Source organism: Crotalus tigris, unplaced genomic scaffold (genome assembly GCF_016545835.1).
Source record: "Crotalus tigris isolate CLP2741 ecotype Arizona unplaced genomic scaffold, ASM1654583v1 scf7180000017600.4437325, whole genome shotgun sequence".
Taxonomy (NCBI): domain Eukaryota; kingdom Metazoa; phylum Chordata; class Lepidosauria; order Squamata; family Viperidae; genus Crotalus; species Crotalus tigris.
Window position 1 is genome coordinate 3,845,602 of NW_024096504.1, and position 23,331 is coordinate 3,868,932.

The 23,331-nt window shown below is 37.7% G+C and overlaps 2 protein-coding genes across 5 annotated transcripts in view; one reads left to right on the plus strand and one right to left on the minus strand.

Annotated features, from left to right (window-relative positions):
- NUDT13 (nudix hydrolase 13) overlaps positions 1 to 12,896 on the minus strand; it is a 57,985-nt gene extending 45,089 nt beyond the window's left edge. The window contains exon 1 of the mRNA XM_039367635.1: positions 12,776 to 12,896. The gene's annotated coding sequence lies outside the window, so the exon portion shown is untranslated. The remainder of the gene's footprint in view (positions 1 to 12,775) is intronic.
- Positions 12,795 to 23,331, plus strand: part of P4HA1 (prolyl 4-hydroxylase subunit alpha 1) — a 53,874-nt gene continuing 43,337 nt past the window's right edge. For all 4 annotated transcript variants that reach the window (XM_039367544.1, XM_039367559.1, XM_039367553.1 and 1 more), the window contains exons 1-2: positions 12,795 to 12,926; positions 20,280 to 20,397. In XM_039367544.1, coding sequence (XP_039223478.1) covers positions 20,307 to 20,397 — 91 coding nt within the window. In that variant the 5' untranslated portion in view covers positions 12,795 to 12,926; positions 20,280 to 20,306. The remainder of the gene's footprint in view (positions 12,927 to 20,279; positions 20,398 to 23,331) is intronic.

Genomic DNA, 23,331 nt, shown 5'->3' on the forward strand with positions numbered 1-23,331 from the left:
AGGCCCTGTAAAGTTTTCTTGACAATTGCACTATATTGCATGCAGAAACATTCATGTGCACAGCTCTCAACTTCAACCAAATCTCCTTTGCATTCTTTAAATTTGCAACATTTAGAAATTGTTCATCATCTAAATTCAAGATGAGATAAGCCATTGCTCGATGATGACTTTTCTGATCAGCAGCTGCAAACACGTGGTGGATTTTCTACGATATACCACAGCTTTTTTGCTTTCAACAAACATTCCATTTTTGCAGCCCACACAATGTAATTCTTCTGACCCAAATGAGGCACAGAGCTTTTCTTAAATTCCATTGCAGCCATTCTGCTAATTCTGCCTTGTTCTTATACTTTCTAAACACAGGCAATTTCTTCCAGCTTTAAATTACAATGCAGTCCCTAGTAAGCTCTGGGCCCATAACCTGTTAGAGAATTTTAATTTCTCTGTTGGTAAAAATAAATCAGAAGCTCTCACAATTGACTGCATTTAGCTGATTCAAATAACCTCTTTATATTCATATCAAAATATTTATAATACCATACATTCTTCTTTACAGCAACATAGCACAACGAAGACTTCTTACAGAGAGATACAGAGACAGACCTGAGACTAAATAAAAAAAATGCAGCTCCTAACTCAATACCTTTTTTGCACAGACTCAGTAGCACTTTTCTCATATTGGCTGACTGAGTTACCACATGACTCTTCCTGCTCATGAATATTCCAACAGGTTACTATTGTATAAAGCAGTGGTTCTCAACCTTTTTAATGCCATGACCCCCAACCGGTCGTAAGTCGAGGACTACCCAACTGGTCGTAAGTCGAGGACTACCAACCGGTCATAAGTCGAGGACTTTCCCTTCCCGGGAGCGCCACGCATGCGTGGTGCCGCCCCCTGCGCCGGCTGAGGCCTAGCTGGCAAGCGGCAGAGATGGCGCAGGCCAATCAGCTGGCCCAGCCGAAGGGAGGTAAGGCACCCGCCGGGCCCCATGCACACCAGCAACCCTCCTTGCGCCCGCCAGCCTCCAACCTCCCACCCCTGGCCCTCTTTTACTTACATTTTTAGTAGTTGTTCAGCAGGGAGGGGTGGAAACTTCCATACAGCTTGCCTTCGCTGCAGACAACTTGTGGCACCGTTTGCAGAATGGGACTTTTGGCGAGCTCAGCAGGGCAGAGACAGCCTGGACAATTCCTATTGGCTTTTGAAAGCCAATAGAATTAGACTCTATTCAAGAGAGTCTATTCTATTGGCTTTCAAAAGCCAATAGAATAAAAGGGAGTAGCACAGCTAAGGAATAGGGGGAAAAATGGCAGACAGCCTTGTTTGGCGACCCCTGTGAAATGGTCATTCGACCCCAAATGGGGTCCCGACCCACAGGTTGAGAACCACTGGTATAAAGCATCAGGAATTAAAGAGAGAATTTGGGATAATTTATCTTTTTGTTTTTGAAAAATTTATTGATTTAATTAATATTACATTTATATCTTTGAAAAGCAACGTGGTGGCTGAGTTACCATAATTCAATTACATACAAATATAATTAATACAAATCTTAAACTATTACAGTAAATATTTCCTTTCTTTTCCCCTTAATATATACTGTCTCATATTTAAATTAATTCACTTCTTATTCTATCCATCAAATAAAAAATAACTTTCTTACATTTATTAATAGTTTTTGGTTTATATATATCTTAATTGTTTTAACATTCAACCTTTGAGACAATCAGTGTCCTAGTGAGTTTTTCCCAATTTTAATTTTCCATTAATATTTAAAATTAATGTTTAATATTCATCATTTCCAAGGTTTAAATGTTCCCAATTCCCTTCATCACAATTCCTCATAAAATCTGGTATTCAGGGTACACGTCTATTTAGGTTTTTATCATCTACATCAACAAGTTAATAATACAATAAAATATTCTTATTTTCTAATATTTTCCAAATATCTTAAATTTAGTAACCACAATTTCTTTTATTTCAACATTTAATATTTCCTCTCTCTTCCTCTTTGTATCTACTATCTCATATTTAAAGCTAATAATTTTCATTCTTACCGCTGCATCAAGACATATTTATTACATTCATCAATAAGTTTTTAGTTTATATATATCTTAATCACCTTTACATGACCTTTATGAACAAATCAATATTCAAATTTAACTATTAATATTTATGCTTCTAAATTTTAAATGACCAGAGTTTTCTTTATCTCCATTCATAGTAATATCTTGTATTCAAAATACACATCTTATCTATTTGGGTATATTCTATTTTGATTCTCATAAATAAGTCAAAACCCCATTCTTCTTCAGTCTTATTCTAGCTTTCTTTCTTTGCCAAATCATCTTCCATATCCGTGCTTTTGAGTCATCAAACAAATCTCCTTGTATTGTTATATATATTATTTGCTGTTGAAAAAGCCATCCGGTTGCCATTTTTTTTTAAAAGGGCTAGCAGGTCTAGCAGATCTCTTTATTTTTCCATCTCGACGTAGTTGTCCTGAAGTGTTTATCTTCTCTTCCATCTGTTTTTCTTCTTGAACTTCAGAATTCCTTCTGATTTATATAGGAAGTTTTTTCCTTTTTCCATGTTGTCAGTTTCTTTTCTGGATATTCCACTATCTGTGTTTCTTGAGCAGTTAAATCTTCTGTCATAATATTTAACTGTTCCACTTTTTCTGTTACATTCTATATAGCTGATTTTTTAGTTGTAGTCAAAGTTTCAGTTTGCATATCCAGGCTGCTTTATTGTTCTTTTCTGTAAGCTTTTATTTCGTCACCAGCTCTAAGGAGGGTTTGAGAAATTGCTTTCAGCATAGAAAGGATTTGTTCCTGATCCTCAATAGGAAAAGTCTGTTCCTGATCTTCTTCCATAATGATGTATTAGACTAGGAGCTTTACAATCAGAAAGAAGGTCTTTTTTTTCCCCTTTTCCACTGACTAGGGAGCACAGCCGAGCTTCTCACAGCTGGTGTTTCAAAGTTACATAAGTCTTATCTATTTTCTGGGCTGTCAGCCAAGTCACTCTTAGACAATAACAAGTTGAAGTATCAGGTTTAGCCACAAGATGTCGCCCCTACCATTTGAAGTTTTCCTTTAAATCCCAAAGTTATTTCAATCTTTTTAGTTTTCAGTTTTAAGGAAAAACCCAGATCTTCAGTAAAAATAGAAAATAAAGAATAGAAAATAGAAAATCTTTTAGTCCACAAACTTTAGGAAATAAAATTCTGATTGGGATCCAATTATTTTTTCAACGTTTTAAGCTCCCCTGGATAATCGGTTGCCACTTTTCTAGAGGGGGGGGCTAAAATCCCCCTCCCTCTCCACAGGGGAAAAAATACTTTAGCAGCTTATATAGGTAAAAAAAAGGTAGTTAGGATTTAAGAGAGGTAGATCTCACCCAATCTCTTCCACACTCCTTTAAAGTTGCCTGGTGGTAAGAGTGACTTCGGCTGTTTGCAGCCTAATGACGGGCCATATTGCTATGGCTGGTCTTTTGTCCGCCAGTTTGGAGGGTTGTGCCAGCTCTAGCAGGAGGGTTATCACTCTCCCACGATCCAGCGAGGGCACCTCCTAACTGGTCACCTCTATGGGGCGACTTTCGACCCTTTCAGGGTCCCCAAGCAATGTGAAACTGGATGAGGAAGATGGAGGTCATCTTCTAAGCATCCATGGCGGCCGTGTCGGCAAACCAGAAGTCCTGGGATAATTTATCCTCCACATCCATCAGCATCATAAGCATCCCCTATGTCAGCTATGTTTTAGAGAGATTCCATGTTAATCAGGAACATCTTCATAGAATTATGTGGCTTCAAGAAAAACAGAGTTTATTTAACAGAATGTTTTAAAGGCAAGGTTTTCCATGTTTACAACTTTCCTGGCTCCCACACAAATTAAGCTACTCCATACCTTCCAACCAATGAATGTAAGAACACAGTTAATTTTAGTTGACACTGTTTATATGTATTGGAATTGTGGGTTAATAATCCAGTTAATAGAAGTTACATACCTATTAACCTTCAGCAGTGTTGATCTTAACCAATGAATAGTCAATTCAACTTGCAAACAATCATAAGCAAGTACAAGAACAAAAGTAAAGTACTTGTACATAGGTTTTGTCGGACAATCATGCTAAGAATAACATTTATATGCTCAAGTGCTCTGGTTAGGAGTGTCCATTCAGAGCCAGGGAAAGGTGGGGAGGTTAAAAAAAAGAACCAACAAATGCTATGTGATCAAAGCCCATCTCTTTTTTTATGTGTGTCAATAACATTTTATTGTGTGCTACAATAAAGGGGGGCCACACAATACATTTGTGTGGCCCCCCTCTTGACCTTTATACAAAAATAAATAGGATGTTTTCAAAATATATTGGGACGATGTCATTCCTTTATTTGTCTTATCCTCCAGGAGAGTAATAAAGATTGTCAAGCATTTCATTAGAAGTCATATCTTCATAGCAACAAAATCAAATAAGCCATTGAGGCGATATATGACACACATATTAAACTAAGGTAGAATGCTGCAATAGTTTCTTACAAGCTAACAAGAGAAACTGAGAAAAACACCCACATTAATCTCTGTCTTGTTAATGCGAGGGGAAGCTAGAATAATTTCTATTATAACTGTTATAAAAATTTCCAGTTTGGTTAGCAGAATAATATTTCCACTGATCAACACATGCATATTCTAGAACAGCTAACTTGAAAAGATACTTGCTTTTCTCTGGAAAGCTGCCAGAGAAATGCATTTTACAAGCCATAATACCAGAATTCAGTCATTCATTAATTAATCAGCTGCACACTAAAAAGAAGAAAAGCTTTATACAAAAAGAAAAATCTAAACAAATGTAAATTACTGAGCTCATAGAATACATCCATACATTTTTCTTTTACTTTGAGAGTGCCTAAATATGTAAGTAGTTAAGTGGTTAAATCAGTTGATTTACCATAAGGAAAAGCACCATCAGCATTAGAATATTTATAATATTTATAATTTATAATATTTATAATCTTTTTTATTTTGCATTATTATTTTATCTCTAAATGAGGGGATCTCAACTGGAATCATAAGCAATTCAAAGGAGAACCACAAATTGCTTAAAAACATGGTCATCTTTGCGAAATGCAGAATGGAAAAACCCATTTCTGTCCTTCTTCCTTCCAAAGCCCCAGTTGTGGTTTTGCAAACTCTGAGAACTGCATGAAATATGGGTGAATATTTAATAATTAAAGTTGGAAATATATTTATTTTGCTCAACTCTAACCCTCACTAAATAATTTTGTTTAATAATTATTTAATAATTGAACAATTTAATTTTATTCATGGACGAGTCACAAAAATAAAAATTTGAGAATCTTGTTTCTAAATGTTTAAGAGACTTGTACCAATTAAAGAATTATCTTTCCCTAATGATGAAATTGCCGTAGTAGTGCAGTGGTTAGAATGCAGTACTGCAGGCTACTTTTTTTTTTTTTTGGGTAGGGTACATTGTGTTTATTTTTGCTTTTAAATCCTTCACAAATATAGTTTATTCAGGTATAGAATTTTTCTTATTTAAACTAAAGATAGAGACTTCCACGTTGGACAATACAGAGTCCTTGACTTACGGCCACAGCTGAGCCCCAAATTTCTGCTGCTGAGACATTTGTGAAGTGAGTTTTTGCTCCATTTTACGACTTTGCTTGCCACCGTTGTTAAGTGAATCACTGCAGTTGTTAAATTAGTCACACGGTTAAGTGAATCCGGCTGGCCCATTGACTTTGCTGCTCAAGAGGTCGCAAAAAGGGGACACGGCAACTGTCATAAATACGAGTCCAGTTGCCAAGTGTCTGAATTGTGATCCCATGATCACATGGTCGTAAGTGTGAAAAATGGTCATAAGTCTTTTTTTTTCAGGGCCGTTGTAAATTGGAATAGTCACTAAATGAGCTGTTGTAATTTGAGGACTTCCTGTACTTTTTTTATATATATATAATTTTATTTGTGTTTTTTCTATACATACAATAATAATTTTTCAACCAGCGTGCTGTCTGGGTTTAAATACACTAATACATATTTAATTCCTAATCCTTTGTTCTGTCTTGGGCTCACATGATCACCTGTTGCAACTTTCTGACATGCAGTGTCAATGGGGAAGCCAGATTCACTTAACAACTGTGCTACTAATTTAACAACTGTTAAGAAAGGTTGTAAAATGGGGCAAAATTTGCTTAGCAACTGTCCTGCTTAGCAACAGAAATTTTGGGCTCAATTGTGGTTGTAAGTTGAGAACTATCTGTATTGGCTAAGCATAATTTCTTCAGATCAGGTATTATTTTGGACCTTAAACAAATCATTTTAAAGTTCTTTAAACAAAGCACTGGCATATTCCATTTGCCAGTTTATAATTACAGTATAGCCAGTGTCAATTAGGGATTCAATGGTACATTTACCTTCTTATGAAATATGATATATCTATATACTGAATACAACGCTTTGTATTTATGAGACTTTGTATTTATGACGCCGGTTGATGTGATAATATTAGGGAATGACCTTGGAAGATGGAATGGTGGGGATGAAAAGATGCTGCCTAGGGAATATCAGATAAGAGAGAACATAGCCCATAGCTATATAATGGGCAGAGAAAGTGGCTCAGAAGGGATTCCCCCCCCCCCAGGTTATCAGGCTACAAAGGGGACAGTTATGTATTTTCAGACTTGCAAGTTTCTATTAATGTAGCCTTATAATAGAGTAGAATTAGCTCGCCTGGTTATGTTTCCTGTCTGGTCTACTTGGGAAGGTAACCAGTTCTTTCTATCTGTATACAAGAAATGCAAATGTGACATAAGGAATCTTTATAATTATGAGAAAATAAGTTGAACAGAATGGGACTTCTGTCTTTTAGATTGCAAGTCAGTGAGTTTCTTGTGCTTTTGTTCCAATTGTGTCTTCATATTAATGGCCCCATTGAGAGAAGGCTGTTCAATTTTGATATAGATGGCTTCTTTCAAGCTAGTGGTCCTCTCTGTCCAAAATGTGGACTATGTTGTCTTCAAAAGAGTAGCATTTGTAAATTTGCAAATGCTACTCTTTTGAAGACAACATAGTCCACATTTTGGACAGAGAGGACCACTAGCTTGAAAGAAGCCATCTATGTCAAAATTGAACAGCCTTCTCTCAACGGGGCCATTAATATGAAGACACAATTGGAACAACAATTGCAAATTTAGAGGTTTTGTTCCAAAGACTTCAACCTGCCAAGAATGGCAAAGCTTCTAACCTGGAATGTTAATGGTCTCAATTCATCACAGAAAAGAAAGAAAGTCTTTCATTATTTGAAACAATACAGAAATGATATTATTTGTTTACAAGAGACTCATATTATTTCTAAAGATCAAAAATATTTGTTTAACCCCTGGCTGGGGGTACGTTTCATAGCACCTGCTTTGCAGAAAAAAGGAGGTGTAGTTATTTATGTGAGAAAGGAGCTTTCACCGAAACTAATTGATTCTGATCTACAAGGAAGATATGTCATTATTGATTTACTAATAAATGATAAGAGAACTCTTCTTGTTGGATTATACGCTCCCAATCAACAACAAAAATATTTTTACAAGATGATTCACCAGAAATTAATTTCTTTGGATTACAAGTCAGTTATTATGATGGGAGATTGGAATGGTGTTCTAGATTCAAGTAAAGATAAGAAGGGTTCTTCTAAAGTCTCTAATCATGCAAGACTTCCTAAAGCTTTTTTTGATTTAAAGGATGATTTGGAACTTAGAGACATTTGGAGAGAACGGAACATTGAGGAAAAAGATTTTACCTTTTTCTCAGATAGGCACCAATCTTATTCTAAAATTGACTTCTTTTTAGTTACTAATGATTTCTTTTCTAGGGTGAAGAATACCAAGATATTTCCTAGAATAATTTCAGATCATAGTCCTGTATGGTTGGAAATTTCGCTGGAAGAAGGGACTAGAGGGTCTTGGAGGTTGAACGAGAATTTATTTAGATATGAAGAGAATATACAGAGATGTAGAGGTTATTTAAAGGAATTTTTTGCTTGGAATATGAATAAGGGTACCTCGATGCCAATGGTATAGGATTCTAGTAAAGCATATATGAGAGGGATTTTGATTTCTATGAATAATGCTCATAGACGTAAACAGACTCAGAAACGTAAAGAGTTGGAAGATGAAATTAAATGTAAGGAAAAGATTTTAATATCAAACCCAATGGATAATAACTTAAAGGTTTCTATAACTCTGCTTAAGGAGCAATTTAATATGTTAATAGCGGATCAGATGACAACTAATTTGAGGTATATGAAACATAATACATTTTGTAATGCAAATAAACCTGGTAGATGGTTGGCCTATCAATTACGTAAGAAACAGAAATCGAGGACTATAGATAAAATAATTTATAAAGGTAAAGAAGTGTATCAACAAAATTTGATTAAAAAGACTTTTTTAGATTTTTATTCAAAGTTATATGCTAGTGAAACTATACAAATTTCAGATATAGAAAAATATTTACAGGAAGCACATTTTCCTAGACTTACGATTGACCAACGTGATGAGATTAATGGTTTAATTACTACTGAAGAGATTATTTCCGCAATTAAACAATTGAAGGTTGGCAAGACTCCAGGTACTGACGGACTAACAGCAATTTATTATAAGATGCTATCTGAAGAAATGATAGAACCATTAAAGGAACTTTTTAATCACATTTTGTCGGGAGCAGAACTACCTCCTTCTTGGAGAAGGGCCTTCATATCATTGATTCCAAAGGAAGACCAGGATCTGTCTCAACCTAGAAATTATAGGCTTATATCTCTTTTAAATACAGATTATAAGATTTTTGCAAAGATACTGGCAAATAGATTAATGCAGGTTTTGAAACAATTGATTCATACTGACCAATCTGGATTTATAATGGGAAGATATATGAAAAATAATGTAAGACAAATTGTTAATTTAATAGAATATTTGGATAAGAACAACCAAATCCCTGCTGCTTTAATATTTATAGATGCTGAGAAAGCTTTTGATCAATTAGACTGGAAATTTTTATTGAAAGTCGTAGAAATGAACTTTGGAGACAAATTTTTGTGTGCTCTCAAGGCCACATATCAGCAACAATCGGCACAAATTATAATTAATGGGGGATTAACAGATGTATTTAAAATAGAAAAAGGTATGAGACAAGGTTGTCCCTTATCCCCCTTGCTATTTGTATTAACAATGGAGATTTTACTTATTAAAATTTGAGATTCGTCTAGATTAAAAGGAATTAAAATGAGTAAGATTGATTATAGGCTGAGAGCTTTTGCTGATGATTTGGTTGTGACGTTATCCCATTCAACAGATTCGGTCAGAGATTTGGTTGAAATTTTAGCACAGTATGGACAGGTCTCTGGTTTTAAGGTGAATAAGAATAAAACTAAAATATTATTGAAAAATATGTCTATGAAGGAAAAAGATATTATAGTTGAAGCAACAGGTTATGAAATAGTTAACAAGGTTAAGTATCTAGGAATATATATTACAACATCTAATGGAAAATTGTATAAGAATAATTATGAACGTTTATGGGTAAAAGTACAAAAAGATTTAAATGATTGGCAAAAATTACAACTATCATTACTGGGGAGAATTTCAGTAGTAAAGATGAATGTTCTACCAAAGTTTCTTTTTTTGTTTCAGATGATACCTATTTTAAAAAAGGACGCTAATTTGGATGAGTGGCAGAAGGGTATCAATAAATTTATCTGGGGTGGGAAGAAATCAAGGGTAAAGTTTAAGATTTTACAAGACGCTCGAGAAAGAGGTGGACTTAAAGCACCTAATTTGAAATTATATTATGATGCGGCCATTTTAACTTTAGTAAGTGACTGGCTTAATTTAACAAATAAAAATATTCTTGCTCTTGAAAGTTGGGATTTATTATATGGTTGGCATGCATATTTAATTTTTGATAAGAAAGTAGATCGGGTTTTTAAATCACACATTTTAAGAAATGCTTTACTTCGAGTTTGGAAGAAGTATTATTATAAGTTAAATTATAAAATACCTATTTGGGGGATTCCTGGACAAGCAATTCAGGGGGTTTCTAAGGGGGTGAATTTTGATAATATTTCGTATAAAAAATTACTTATTTGGTCGGGTATTGATTGGCAACTAAAATCTTCAGATGTGCTAAGGCAAGAAAATATTTTACAATCATGGTTTCAATATTTGCAAATAGTGGAGAAGTGGACCTTAGATAAGAAAGTGGGAATTACTTTAGCAGATGAAAATTTGGTAATTCAGATTAAAGATCAGAAATATGCTCATATTAAAAGAATTTATAATGAGTTAATAAAATTGGATTCGGAAACAGAGTTAGTAAAAGATTGTATGATTAAATGGGCCCAGAATATTCAGGAACTGATTTTATTGGATTTATGGGAGGTAATTTGGATTAGAAATGTTAAATTTACGCAGGCTCAAAATTTGAGGGAAAATTTTTATAAAATGTTTTATAGATGGCATCTGGATCCTAAAAAGTTGTCTTGTATGTACCCGAACCCGCAACCTAAATGTTGGAGATGTGGTTGCTTGGATGCAACCTATTTTCATGTATGGTGGACTTGTAAAAATATTAAAGCCTTTTGGATTATGATTTGGTGGAACATTCAAAAGGTTTTTAAAAGGAAGATTAAGTTTACTCCCCAGTTATTTCTTTTGGGTATTTTTGTGGATTTTGATGCTAAAGAAACTATCTTAATGTTGAATTTAATAACAGCAGCGAGATTATTGGTGGGTCAATATTGGAAGAAGGACTCTCTGCCTTCTTTAGAAGAATGGGTATTTAAGGTTTCTAATTTAGCAGAAATGGCTAAAATTTCTGCTTATTTAAAAGACCATTCACAAGAGAGATATGTTATTGTATGGAGAAGATGGATAGAATATGTTCAGAAGAAATATGGAACTACAAAGTTTCATTTATTTTATGAGTAATGGATTTGTTTATAAAATTATGATGTTAAAGTTTCAAGAGAGTTAAGGGTTAGTATGATTTTGGTTATTGTATAATTAGTAAACTTAAATAGATTATGTTTAATATGTTTGTATAACCCTGTACTTGGCTCTGGGAAGTCGGGGGGGGGGAGGGGGACGGGGGGAGGGGGGGAGGGGGACGGGGGAGGATGGGTTGAAGGTTAAATAGCTCAGATAAGTAGAAATAGTTTTATTGTATATAATATTGATGTTTTAATTTGGAGAGAGGAATTGCTCGGACATTTCCCCTGGACTGCATCCGGAGTGAGAAGACAGGAGGAAGGGGAGAAGTAAGTAGGAAGTTGAGGAGAAGGAGGAGAGGGGGAGAGTGAGGAAGAAGAGGGAAAGAGGGAAGTGAGAGAAGAGGTTAGAGGGTGGATGCGGTTTGGGGGGAAATGGGTGAGCAATACCGAAAGTTGTGTGTATAAATTTATTTTACTCTTTATCTGAAGTATTTTTTATGAATGTAATGTAAAATTCAAAATAACATTTTTTTTTAAAAAAAGAGTAGCATTTGTCTTTTAAATGCAGATGGACTTCTGCATTCTGCATTAATTTTGGTTATTGGAAGCTGGTTATGAAGCATGCAAATGCTAATCATATGACCATGGGACACTGTAATTAATGGTCTTAAATGGTCTTACGAAGCACCCAAATGGTAATCAAGGGACTGTAAGATGCTGTGACAACCCTGGCAGCTTGAAGATGGATGTTGTCAGGAGCAAATAACCAGAAGCATTCATTGAGTTCAGAAGATTTTATTGTTGCTACCTGTACAGAAAAATGTAATCAATGAATGGTCAGTGCCAAATTGGTGCTAGATAAGGGTCAAGGGAATTCATGCAGGCTGGATTTGGATCACGTGTGGCAATGCAATGATTCAAAACTGCTGACACGGTTTACTCCACCTTCCAGCTCTGCCTGCCCTTCTTCTACAACTGTATTTCAACTCCCAGAATTCACCAGGCAAAAATTCTACCCATCTTTAAAACACCAAGGTTGAGAAACACTTAATGGTCTTTTGTTGATTAAGATTGAATGCAGCGGCTTTCTAATTTGTTTATGCATAACAGATGAGATATAGGAAAAAAAGATCTTTAATTAAAATGTTAAAGGAGGTGAATATTTTTAAAATTGTTTGTACTTGTCTTAATACAAGCAGGTCATTTTTTTATATATCTTTACTTTTTTAAAAAAACATTTTTCTCTTTCTTCCCCTTTTTTCCTTGACACTTTTTAATTTTTCAACTGTTATCTTTTTCTTAGTTTGTACAGTATTAGTTCTTTTAATCTTTGTATTTTTAAACTTTAATGTAAACATTTTAAAAAATATTGTTCTCATGAATGGTTTAATTTTAATGGGTTTTTAAAACACATTGCAGACGGCTGGACCTTCCCAAACTTGAGAACTTTGAGACCGTTGGACTTCAACTCCCAGAATTCCCCAGACATGTATCTCTGGCTGAGAAATTCTGGGAGTTAAAGTCCACTCGTTTCAAAGTTGCCAAGTTTGAGAATCATTTGGACCACTACATGATGCTGGGATACCTTCTCACTAGTAACTTCCCAACTATAAGACACATCTACTGAGAATCCCACCCCAGCCTAACCTCCTTTTAACATCCCCCTTCTCCCGCTACTCGCCTCGCACGTTTCTTCAAGACTAGAGAGGCGTTGCTCGCGCTTGCGCAGTTCCAGGGCCGCTCGCAGAGCTGTGTGTGTGTGTGTGTGTGACCAACCTCACGTAGCGCTCTCGCCGCTCCGTTCGCCGCCGCGTTCCGTGGAACGTCCCCGGAGGCTGGTTGGGCGGGGCCAATCGAGAGAAGCATTCCGAAAGGGGCCTGCTTGGGAGCGATCGGCGACAGACCGAGAAAGCGGCTCTTCTCCCAGGTAGGTGGCCGCGCTGGCGGGCTCTTTCTCCCCCGACTCCGCTTTTATTCCCGCTGGATCAAAGCGGCAGGCTCCATCTTCCGTTCGCTTCTTCCCAATAGGGCGAAAGCTCCTCGTCTGTTCCCTTTTGCTTCCCTGCTTGGGGCGGGGAGGGAGTCAAGTTAGATGCGGAACAAGCGCACGTCTGAATGCTGCCTCCGCTAGGAACTTCCCTCTGGGACGCTGACTCGAGCGCTAAGCCTCCCTGTCTTTTTTTCTGGAGCCTTGTCACGGAAGATCCCCCTGGTTGCTTAGCCCTCCTTTGCTCCGATGACCTCGGGCGCTTTCGCTTCTCTTTTCTTTGCAAAAGGCGCGCTGAGCTCCCTTAATGGGAAGTGCCGGGGATCTGGAGCACCTGGAGTTGATTGATGGATTGATTGGAAAGCCACCGTATCCTCTAGACCCCACAGATTTTGTTAGATTTGCTAGATACGTTTTGCTCCATGAACCCAAGGTTGAGCCAAGGCTGCAGCCGAGGAGCGTGCGAGCCCTCGAGCGATCATTGCCTGGGAATAACTCCCCGACGTGTCCACTCTTGTCAAGAGCAAGCAGAGATTTCTTTTCTCCCTTTATGCTCCGAAGGGCGAAGACATCTGTGGCTGACGTGGACGCGGACCCTTTATAGTTTATAGATTCCAACTGTGGTTCAGCCTTCCTTCGAAGGCGGCAATTTAGAGAGCTCTTCGCTGTTCCGAAAAATTTAACGATTAAGTGCCCCGCGGGAAGAAATCTGATTCTTCCTAGAGTCCTAGACTCTTCAAATCTAAAAAATTCACTGGGGAAGAGAGGTGGATTATCCCGTATTTAAGATTATTGGCATTGCCCTCATTTCAGAAAGGATGCAAGGCTGGGGGAAAGAAAAAAAAAACACTTTGAAAAAAAATCCTCTAGCTTAACTAGATCTCAAGGCTTTGCTTTTGAGGTTAGCCAGTGTAGTAATTTGATTCCTTTTAAAAAAAAAAGTTTAAATGCACCTTCTACAAAAGGCATTGGATTGGTATTTGCAGAAATTCTTAGTTCCTATGCTGAAATCTTTTCCCTGCAGAGTACTGAAAATAAATTTTCTTGCTAATGAGAATGAAGGGTGGAATAGGTGGGTAGAAGAGCTAATAAAAAAGAATAGTTTATATAGTAATTTAATCTTTTTATGTACTCTTTTAGACTTGGCTAAGAAAGAATTTTGAAGCCAAGTGTCCATTACAGGATGTGACTTGGAAGACGTGGCAGTAGCATTTTTTCATCAACCTTTTGCTCACATTAAAAACTTCTGGCCTTGTTACTATTTGCTTACTAAATATGAATAATATGCGCTTTCAGATCAGTGAAAAATCTACGCTTTCAAAAATGTGTAATTATGTAGCATTTGTTTTCTTAAATCAAGTCCCTTTGGGTAAATTTAGATAAATCCATTTAAAAATTTGATAAAATCATTTCTTAAAATTCTTTGTAGTATTTGATTTTCCTCCAAATGTTTCACAATAATTTTCTGAGGAAGTTGTATTGCCTCATACTTGAATGATACCAAACTAGGTAACTAAGTAATATTTTTGAGTTACTAAGTTCTGCCTGCTTTTTTCAAGAGGATAGAAAAATGATAGAGCTTTGTCCCATAAAAATTTGTACGGACACATTAACATTGGTTGATTTCTTCACAAATTCCATTAATTCTCAGATTGATTTGAACCTGAAATGGGCACATAACAGATATTTTTTCTTGTATAAAAGTATCTGAAGATGCTATGTAACTAAGTCATGCAGGACTCAATGTAATATTAGTGTTCTTTATCATCCTGATGATCATATTATCCAGAGTGTCCATAGGATTTGGTCAAAAGGTGGCTTTCCCATATGTTGGGACTTTCAACTCCCAAACTTCATTGCCATATGGATTGGTCATGTTTGGTGGCAATTTTGAGAACTGTAGGCTTAATGCAAGAGAGATAGTTTGGTGTAGTGGTTAAGGCATAAAGCTAGAAACCTGGAGACTGTAAGTTCTAATACTGTACTGCTTTGGGCACAAGACCCACTGGAAGGAGACAATAGTGAATCACTTCTGAAAAACCTTGCCAAGAAAACTACAGGGACTTGTCTAGGCAGTGTCCAAGAATTACACATGATTGAATGGAAAGGGAGGGGAGCCTTAATACATCTAAAAGGCAACAATATTGAGATGCTACAATTCACATTTATTTAGGCACTTCATATAAGTGGATTGCATTCTAAACCACTTTGTGTTCTATGTAAGAAAATGTTGAGATTATAAAAACCATTTCGGACTATAGAAGAAGAGCAATAAATACATTAGAACAGGGGTCTCTAATTCCTGGGCCATGGCCAAATACCAGGCCGTGGCCTGTTTGGAACTGGGCAGTGCAAGCCATGGGCGAGCGTGCAATGAGCATGAGGCACTTGCGCACACCCACTGCTTACACGGAACTATCCCCTCTTCCTTGCTCTGCTGCTGCTGCTATCCGTCCAGAAAGGTTGGGGACCGCTGCATTAGAATACTCTAGTTCAGTGGCTCCCAACCTTTTTTATACCGGCACCCCTAGAACACTTCTGATATATTCTCACACCCCTTACAAAAGTTTGAAATAACAGCAACAAATTATGCATATACACTACAATTTCGAAAACCCAAGTTTTTGCACCACCTGGAATATCATCTCACACCCCCAGGGGGTGCGAGTACCCTTGGTTGGGAACCCCTGCTCTAGTTAGATACTTATTGTCCATTCACACACTATTCTACTGGAAGAAATAAAAGCAGGCAAGTGGAGAAGACACCAATGTCTTTTCCAGCTAGACTGCTTCTCAGCCCTTTCAAATGTTTTGGGGGCCTTATTGGAACGCCTTGATGGTCAGCCATCTTTTGATGTGGTTTCATTTTGCCTTCATTAATTTTGTCCTTTTTTCATGTTTTCTAATGAATTCAAATCCATACAGCCAGGATGTTTATTCAGTGTAATAAAGAATCAGGATTTTTATTTATCAAATGGTTTGATTTAGCTGGAAGATGGAGGCAGAAATAAAGAGCCAACCCAAATGCCATATTACAAATAGCATTTGCTCCATCTAGAAAGGCTTAATGCATAATTGCAAAGTTATTTTGAAAAGGTAAAATCTCCTCTGACTCTAAATGGATTCCTGGCAATTTCATAGATAATATCCACATTATTTTGTTGGCGGTAATCCAGATATCGTTTGCCAATTTTTCCAGGATGTTTTTCAACTTCCCAGACTTGGTCCACATATCTAAAAGTCACCAAAGTTGAGAAACATTGATTTAAGATCTATTAAAATAAATAAGTTGTACTACAGCTAGTTCTCGGCTTACAACTGTTCGTTTAGTGACCAAAGTTACAACAGCACTGAAAAAAGTGACTTATGACTGTTTTTCACATGACTGTTGCAATACCCCATGGTCATGTGATCAGAATTCAGACGCTTGGCAACTGACATGTATTTATGACGATTGCAGAGTCGCAGAGTGATGCGATCACCTTTTGCGACCTTCTGATCAGCAAAGCCAATGGGGAAGCCAGAATCACTTAACAACTGCAGTGATTCACTTAACAAAAAAGGCAAAATGGGGCAAAACCCACTTAACAATTTTCTCACCTAGCCACAAAAAAATTGGGCTCAATTGTGATTGTAAGTCGAGAACTATCCTGTATTGCAAATACATACTGTACTTTCTTTGATATATAGGGATCTCAGAGTATGGACAATCATTTAAATATGAGCCAGTAGTGTGCTGCAGCTACGAAAAAAGCCAACACAGTGCTAGGCTGCATTAACAGAGGGATAGAATTAAGATCAAGTGAAGTATTAATACCACTTTACAATGCCTTGGTAAGGCCACACTTGGAATAATGCATCCAGTTTTGGTCACCACGATGTAAAAAAGATGTTGCGACTCTAGAAAGAGTACAAAAACAACAAAGATGATTAGGGGACTGGAGGCTAAAACATACAAGGAACGGTTGCTGGAATTGGATATGTCTAGTTTAATGAAGAGAAGGACGAGGGGGGACATGATAGCAGTGTTCCAATATCTCAGGGGCTGCTACAAAGAAGAGGGAGTCAAGCTATTTTCCAAAGTGCCTGAAGGCAGGACAAGAAGCAATGGATGGAAACTAATCAAGAAGAGAAGAAACCTAGAACTAAGGAGAAACTTCCTGACAGAACAATTAATCAGTGGAACAACCTGCCTCCAGAAGCAGTGAATGCTCCAACACTGGAAGTTTTTAAGAAGAGACTGGACAGCCATTTGTCCGAAATGGTATAGGGTTTCATGCCTGAGGAGGGGGTGGGACTTGATGACCTCCAAGGTCCCTTCCAACTTCTTCTTCTTCTTCTTCTTCTTCTTCTTCTTCTTCTTCTTCTTCTTCTTCTTCTTTCTTCTTCTTCTTCTTCTTCTTCTTCTTCTTCTTCTTCTTCTTCTTCTTCTTCTTCTTCTTCTTCTTCTTCTTCTTCTTCTTCTTCTTCTTCTTCTTCTTCTTCTTCTTCTTCTTCTTCTTCTTCTTCTTCTTCTTCTTCTTCTTCTTCTTCTTATTATTATTATTATTATTATTATTATTATTATTATTTATACAGATGGATTCTGTTTACAATATAACAAGGTTTGAGGTTGATGGGCTGGAGCCATAGATAAGTAGATGAGTATTTTCTATTCCATTAAAGTATCCTGCCCCTTCAATTACTCCTTGAAGTTATTTATCCCTAAGCATGGTTTGTTAAAATCACCAACTTCCAAATGCTTCAGGATTTTGTTCTACATAGAAAATACTATTAAGTATTAATACCGTTAAGATGGTTAGTAATGTTATATAAATCCAAGTGCTATTGCTACAGTAAATAAAATGAGTTGAGGTATAATTCCTGTGGTGGCATATTATTTTGCTATTGTAGCCTCCAGTCCATTCCGTAAAAATAATCCCAAACTGAGAACAATTTTTTTTTGATTTGCACTGTTTTCAGCATCCTATTATTTTTTCATGATGTATTAAAATTCTTATTTTTTTTTCAAATGTCAACATTTAGTTAATGCAAATTTATGAATTATATGTTTAAATGGCTATACATTGTTTTTCTGATTGATCCCTAATGCTTTCACACAGTTTGTCTCACCTAAACCTCAGTAAACGGAATCATGGATATTATACTTCTATTTCATGAATATAGGTATTCCAGAAGGAAAACCTCTTTTTTAACAGGACAACTTTCCCAGACTTTGCACAGTTAATAGCTGCATCATTTCTAAATTCCAGAGTAGAAAGACAAAAGTCAGAAATGCTTTTGTAAGAGCTTTGTTGAAAGAATGAAAAATGTCTGAAATAATGGGCTTATGATGAGAGAGGCAGCTAGAGAAAGAGAGGGAGCAATATTCAAACGAGAACTTTGAAGGCTGAAGTGGAGAAGGGTTCCATGTGAACAGCAGTTGAACATGGGTCAGTCGGTCCTGAGAGATAGGCGAGTGCCGTTCCGAAGGGACGGGCGATGGCCTCCGTTGCCCTCGGCCAATTGAAAGGGAGTCGGGTTCAGATCCCCGAATCCGGAGTGGTGGAGATGGGCGCCGTGAGGCGTCCAGTGCGGTAACGCAACCGATCCCGGAGAAGCCGGCGGGAGCCCCGGGGAGACTTCTCTTTTCTTTGTGAAGGGCAGGGCGCCCTGGAATGGGTTCGCCCCGAGAGGGGCCCGCGCCTTGGAAAGTGTCGCAGTTCCGGCGGCGTCCGGTGAGCTCTCGCTGGCCCTTGAAAATCTGGGGGAGAGGGTGTAAATCTCGCGCCGGGCTGTAAAGTGAACAGCCTCTGGCATGTTAGAACAAGGTAGGTAAGGGAAGTCGGCAAGTCGGATCCGTAACTTCGGGATAAGGTTTGGCTCTGAGGGCTGGGCCGGTCGGGCTGGGCCGCGAAGCGGGGCTGGGCGCGCGCCGCAGCTGAGAGAGGCGCCTGTGCTTCTCCGCCCCCCCGCCCCCTCCGGGGGGCTGGGAGGGGTTGGGGACACGGCGGCGATTCCGGAGGCGAGCTGGGCCCTTCCCGTGGATCGCCCCAGCTGCGGCGGGCGGTGGCCGTCCTGCCCCCCTCGTGGGGCCGGCGGCTGCTCATCGTCCCACCTTGGCCAGCGCCTAGCAGCTGACTTAGAACTGGCGCAGACCAGGGGAATCCGACTGTTTAATTAAAACAAAGCATCGCGAAGGCCCGCGGCTTAAATAAGACTTAAATGGCTCTGGAGATAAAACATTATTCTTCTGTAATGACCATGGTATGATTTGATAGGACTGCAGCTGGAATAACCATTAGTAGAAAAATGGCTTTTATAGAAAGTACACAATGTGAGAAAATAAGCAGGTCCTTACCCTGACTTCAAGGTCAAGTTTACAGTATTTGATAGATAGCTGATTACAAGGTTGATTACATTTTAATAGCATTATATCAGTTTTATTACAGAGGAATAACGAAATAAATTGAGTTGCTAACATGTATCTCCAGAAATGTTTAGCTGTAGCTTTCATAGATTCATCTGGTAACTTATTTACTGCATAATTCTGGACCAGGTAAATTACAGTGTTACGCAGAGGTAATAGGATGGCATATTTAGGAATTGATTTTTATCTTCGACTGTATTCTGGATTACAGAAATACAGCTTGAATTTGGATTTCAAAATACTTACTTTCACCCATGTGATTTATAGGTAGTGCTTGACTTACAACTGTTCATTTAGTGACCATTTAAAGGTAAAACAGCACTGAAAAAAAGTGACTTATAACCATTTTTCACACTTAACGATCATTGCAGCATCTCCATGGTCACGTGATCAAAATTTGGCTGCTTGGCAACTGGCATGTATTTATGATGGTTGCAGTGTCACAGGGTCATGTGATCACCTTTTGTGACCTTCTGACATGCAAAGTCAATGGGGATTCATCTAACAGGCATGGTTGCTAATTGTTGCTAAGGCCAGATTTACTTAACAATCAATTTAACAACTACTGTGATTCACTTAACAACTGGGGCAAAATTCACTTAACTGTCTTGCTTAGCAGCAATAATTTAGAGCTCGATGGTCATAAGTTGAGAACTTCTGTACTAATCTTAAACACCAAAGTATTCTGAAAAGAGCCTTTATATTCTCCTCTTTAATTGAAGGAGGAGCTAGAAGCCGTGCCAGTACAAATATTGAAATATTGCTCAGGACAAATATTGTGATATATGCATTTTGCAGAATGAAAATAAATCTACAGGGAAAATAGTTTGGATAATTGAGAAATGAACCTTTCTTTATAATTTCATTAAAAATTATATTTGTAGGTGTGTCAAGGCAAACCAGTAGTGAAAATGATGGTGGTCTCAAGAGAGTGGTGTCTTGTCGTCCTCTGGATTCTACTGCCTTCTTCTCATGCTCATACAGATTTCTTCACTTCAATTGGTAAGTGATGCTTTTAAGCACTTCTGATTGATTCAGGAATAACAGCACCAAAAGTGTAGTAAATTAATTGCTTGGATTATTAGTTATCCATCCACTATCTGCTGATCAGTCACAAAATTTAAGTGTTATAGAAAAATACCAATAATAAAATGCCATAGTTTAAGCTCTTAAGAAGCAGTCAAAATACATTTGTAAATACTATTACCAGTTTACATGAATTATGTTGGTTATATTTTAGTATTGCTTTTTCTTGGTAAAGGGAGAACTACCTAAGAATTATAACATCCATGTCCCAAAGATGCTTTCTCACAAGGCAACTGGACTTCCTTGGGTTTTTTTTTTTTTTTTGAAGATGCTTCTCATTCAAGAAACTTCTTGGATGAGAAGCAAAACATCTTCAAAGAAAAACAAAGTCCAATTGCCTTGTGAAAAAGCACCTTTGGGATAACTATGACCTGGATGACTGAGAATCTCCATAGACATAACACCTATGTGTTAAGATCAGTTGGTGGACTTCCGGTGGTCAGCATCGATGATGGTGGCTACATTGTAGCCGTCCTCCTGGGACGGCGTCAGAACCGCGGAGCACAGCGGATACCAGCTGTCCCGCGGCTCGAAATCCCCCTCCCGGGCGAAGGGAGGGGGTAGAGAAGTACACGAATAGAGGTAGAGCCTCTTAAACCCCCCAGGACTTTTCTTTTTGGGGGGTGAAAAGAGGCTCCCTCGGAGTTCGTATTGCCTCCGCCTCCCAGCTGTTTTTGTTTCTTCGGAAACAAAGTGAAACGCCGCTACCATCTCCGTGCCTATATTGATCGGGTGAGTGATTTTTAAAGCGGACAGAGCCGGATAAAGGATTTTACTTATTGAGTTTTATTTGCTTTTTAGTCTATGTTGATTTCTTTTTCTTTTGTTCTTTGTCGGTCTGGAGAGTGAAAGTAAAATGGCGATTTGAAAGTGCTTTTTTTTTTTCTTTTCGGAAAGAAGCGAGTTAAACGGAATGTAATGGACTATATAGTTCTTTCTCTTTTAAACTTTCTAAACCTTTTTGTGAAAGTGGTTTTGTGGTTTTAAAGTTTCTTTTGGACTCTCCTTTGTTCTTTTTTAATTTTTGAGGATTTTAGTATTTTTTTTTTAAGAAGGAAGAAAGAGGGAACAAGATCCTTTTAAAAAATGGCTTCAAAGAGGCAAGCAGTTTCTACAGTTCCTAAGGTGGCTTCTTCTCCTGCAATCTTACCAGTACAACAACCTAAAGCTACACCACCATCTTCTCCTCCTTTGCCAGTATTATCTGTACAAGACATGAAAGATATAATGGGAAATGCTGTATCCCAAATCAGAGAGGAAATGAAGGAGCTTCTAGATCAGAACAAATCTGAAATTAGAGGGGAAATGAAGGAGCTTTTAGATCAGAACAAAACTCAAATTAGAGGAGAAATGAAGAACCTTTTAGAGCAGAATAACACTATTTTGAGGCAAGATATAGTTACGGCTCTATCAGGATTGGCCTCTGTGGTTGAGAAGCTTGATTCTAGAGTGGAAGAGGTCGCAGACAAAGTTGATATCCTGGAAGATAAATTTGAAGGTATGGAAAAAAAGATGGAAATCTCACAAGATGATATTGCTATGTCTCAGTACAGGGAAATGGAATACGCCCTAAGAATCAGGGGTTTGAAAGAGGATATGAATCAAGATTTGATAGAGATTGTGGTTAATGACCTTGCCGTCATTTTGAATAGGGAGAAAGATGGATTACGTAGAGAAGTGGAAAAAATTTACAGAGTTAACTCCTGGGTCGCAAAACAGAAGAACTTACCAAGAGATGTGGTGATTTATTTTGCAAAGAGATCTCTGCGCAATGAAATCATACAAGCTTTTTATAATAAGAGGTTCCAGATCGCTGCTCAAGATGTTATCATTTTAAAGGAGATCCCATCTAAAATTTTAAGAAATAGAAAAGACTTTGTTTTTTTAGCTAATGAACTTAAAACAAGAATGATGCCATTCAGATGGGAGATTCCGATGGGTATTGTTTTGAGCCATGCGGGGACGCGTTATAGACTTAACACAGTTACTAAAGCAAAGGAGTTTTATACTTCGGTCCTGGGAGCAGGCTCATCGTCATCCATGATGCAGAAAGTTCTGGATGCTAAAGAGGCGGAACAGCAGTCTGAAGGATTAGGTGTGATGGTTGCTGGAAAGTTACAGACGGAATGGTTGCGACAAACAGAGATCAAAGAGCAAAGAATGACCCGTGCAGCACATAGACGCAAGGAAAAGGAACAACAAAAGAAAGAAGTTAAAGAATCTCTCCAAGAAAGTGCTTCGTTGCCGGTGGGAGGAGCAAGACCGAAGAGTTCTGCAACACATTCTTCAATGGCAGACCTTCAGGCAGTCTTCTCCAGGCTTCTGGTTAAGGGAGATGGTAAAGCTCCTGGCTTGGAATGCTAACGGCCTCAATTCCCCGCAAAAGAGAAAGAAAATCTTTCACTACTTAAAGCAACATAATAATGATATTATTTGTTTGCAGGAAACACATATTTTACTTAAAGATCAAAAATATTTAGTCAATTCTCGTTTGGGATCTCATTTTGTATCTTCTGCTCCGGGGAAAAAAGGGGGTGTAGTCATTTATGTTAAGCAAAACTTATCAGCCTGCTTGGTAGAATCTGATCCTCAAGGGAGATATGTTATGATTGAAGTTGGTTTATATGGTAAGAAAATACTTATAGTGGGACTGTATGCACCAAACCAACAACAGGAACAATTTTATACATTGTTGCATCAGAAATTAACTTTGTTGGATTATAGATCTGTGATATTAATGGGAGACTGGAATGGTGTGTTAGATATACAAAAAGACAAAAAAGGATCTTCCACTTTTTTTAAACAGGCTAAACTACCCAAAGCTTTTTTTGACTTGAAAGAGGACTGGGA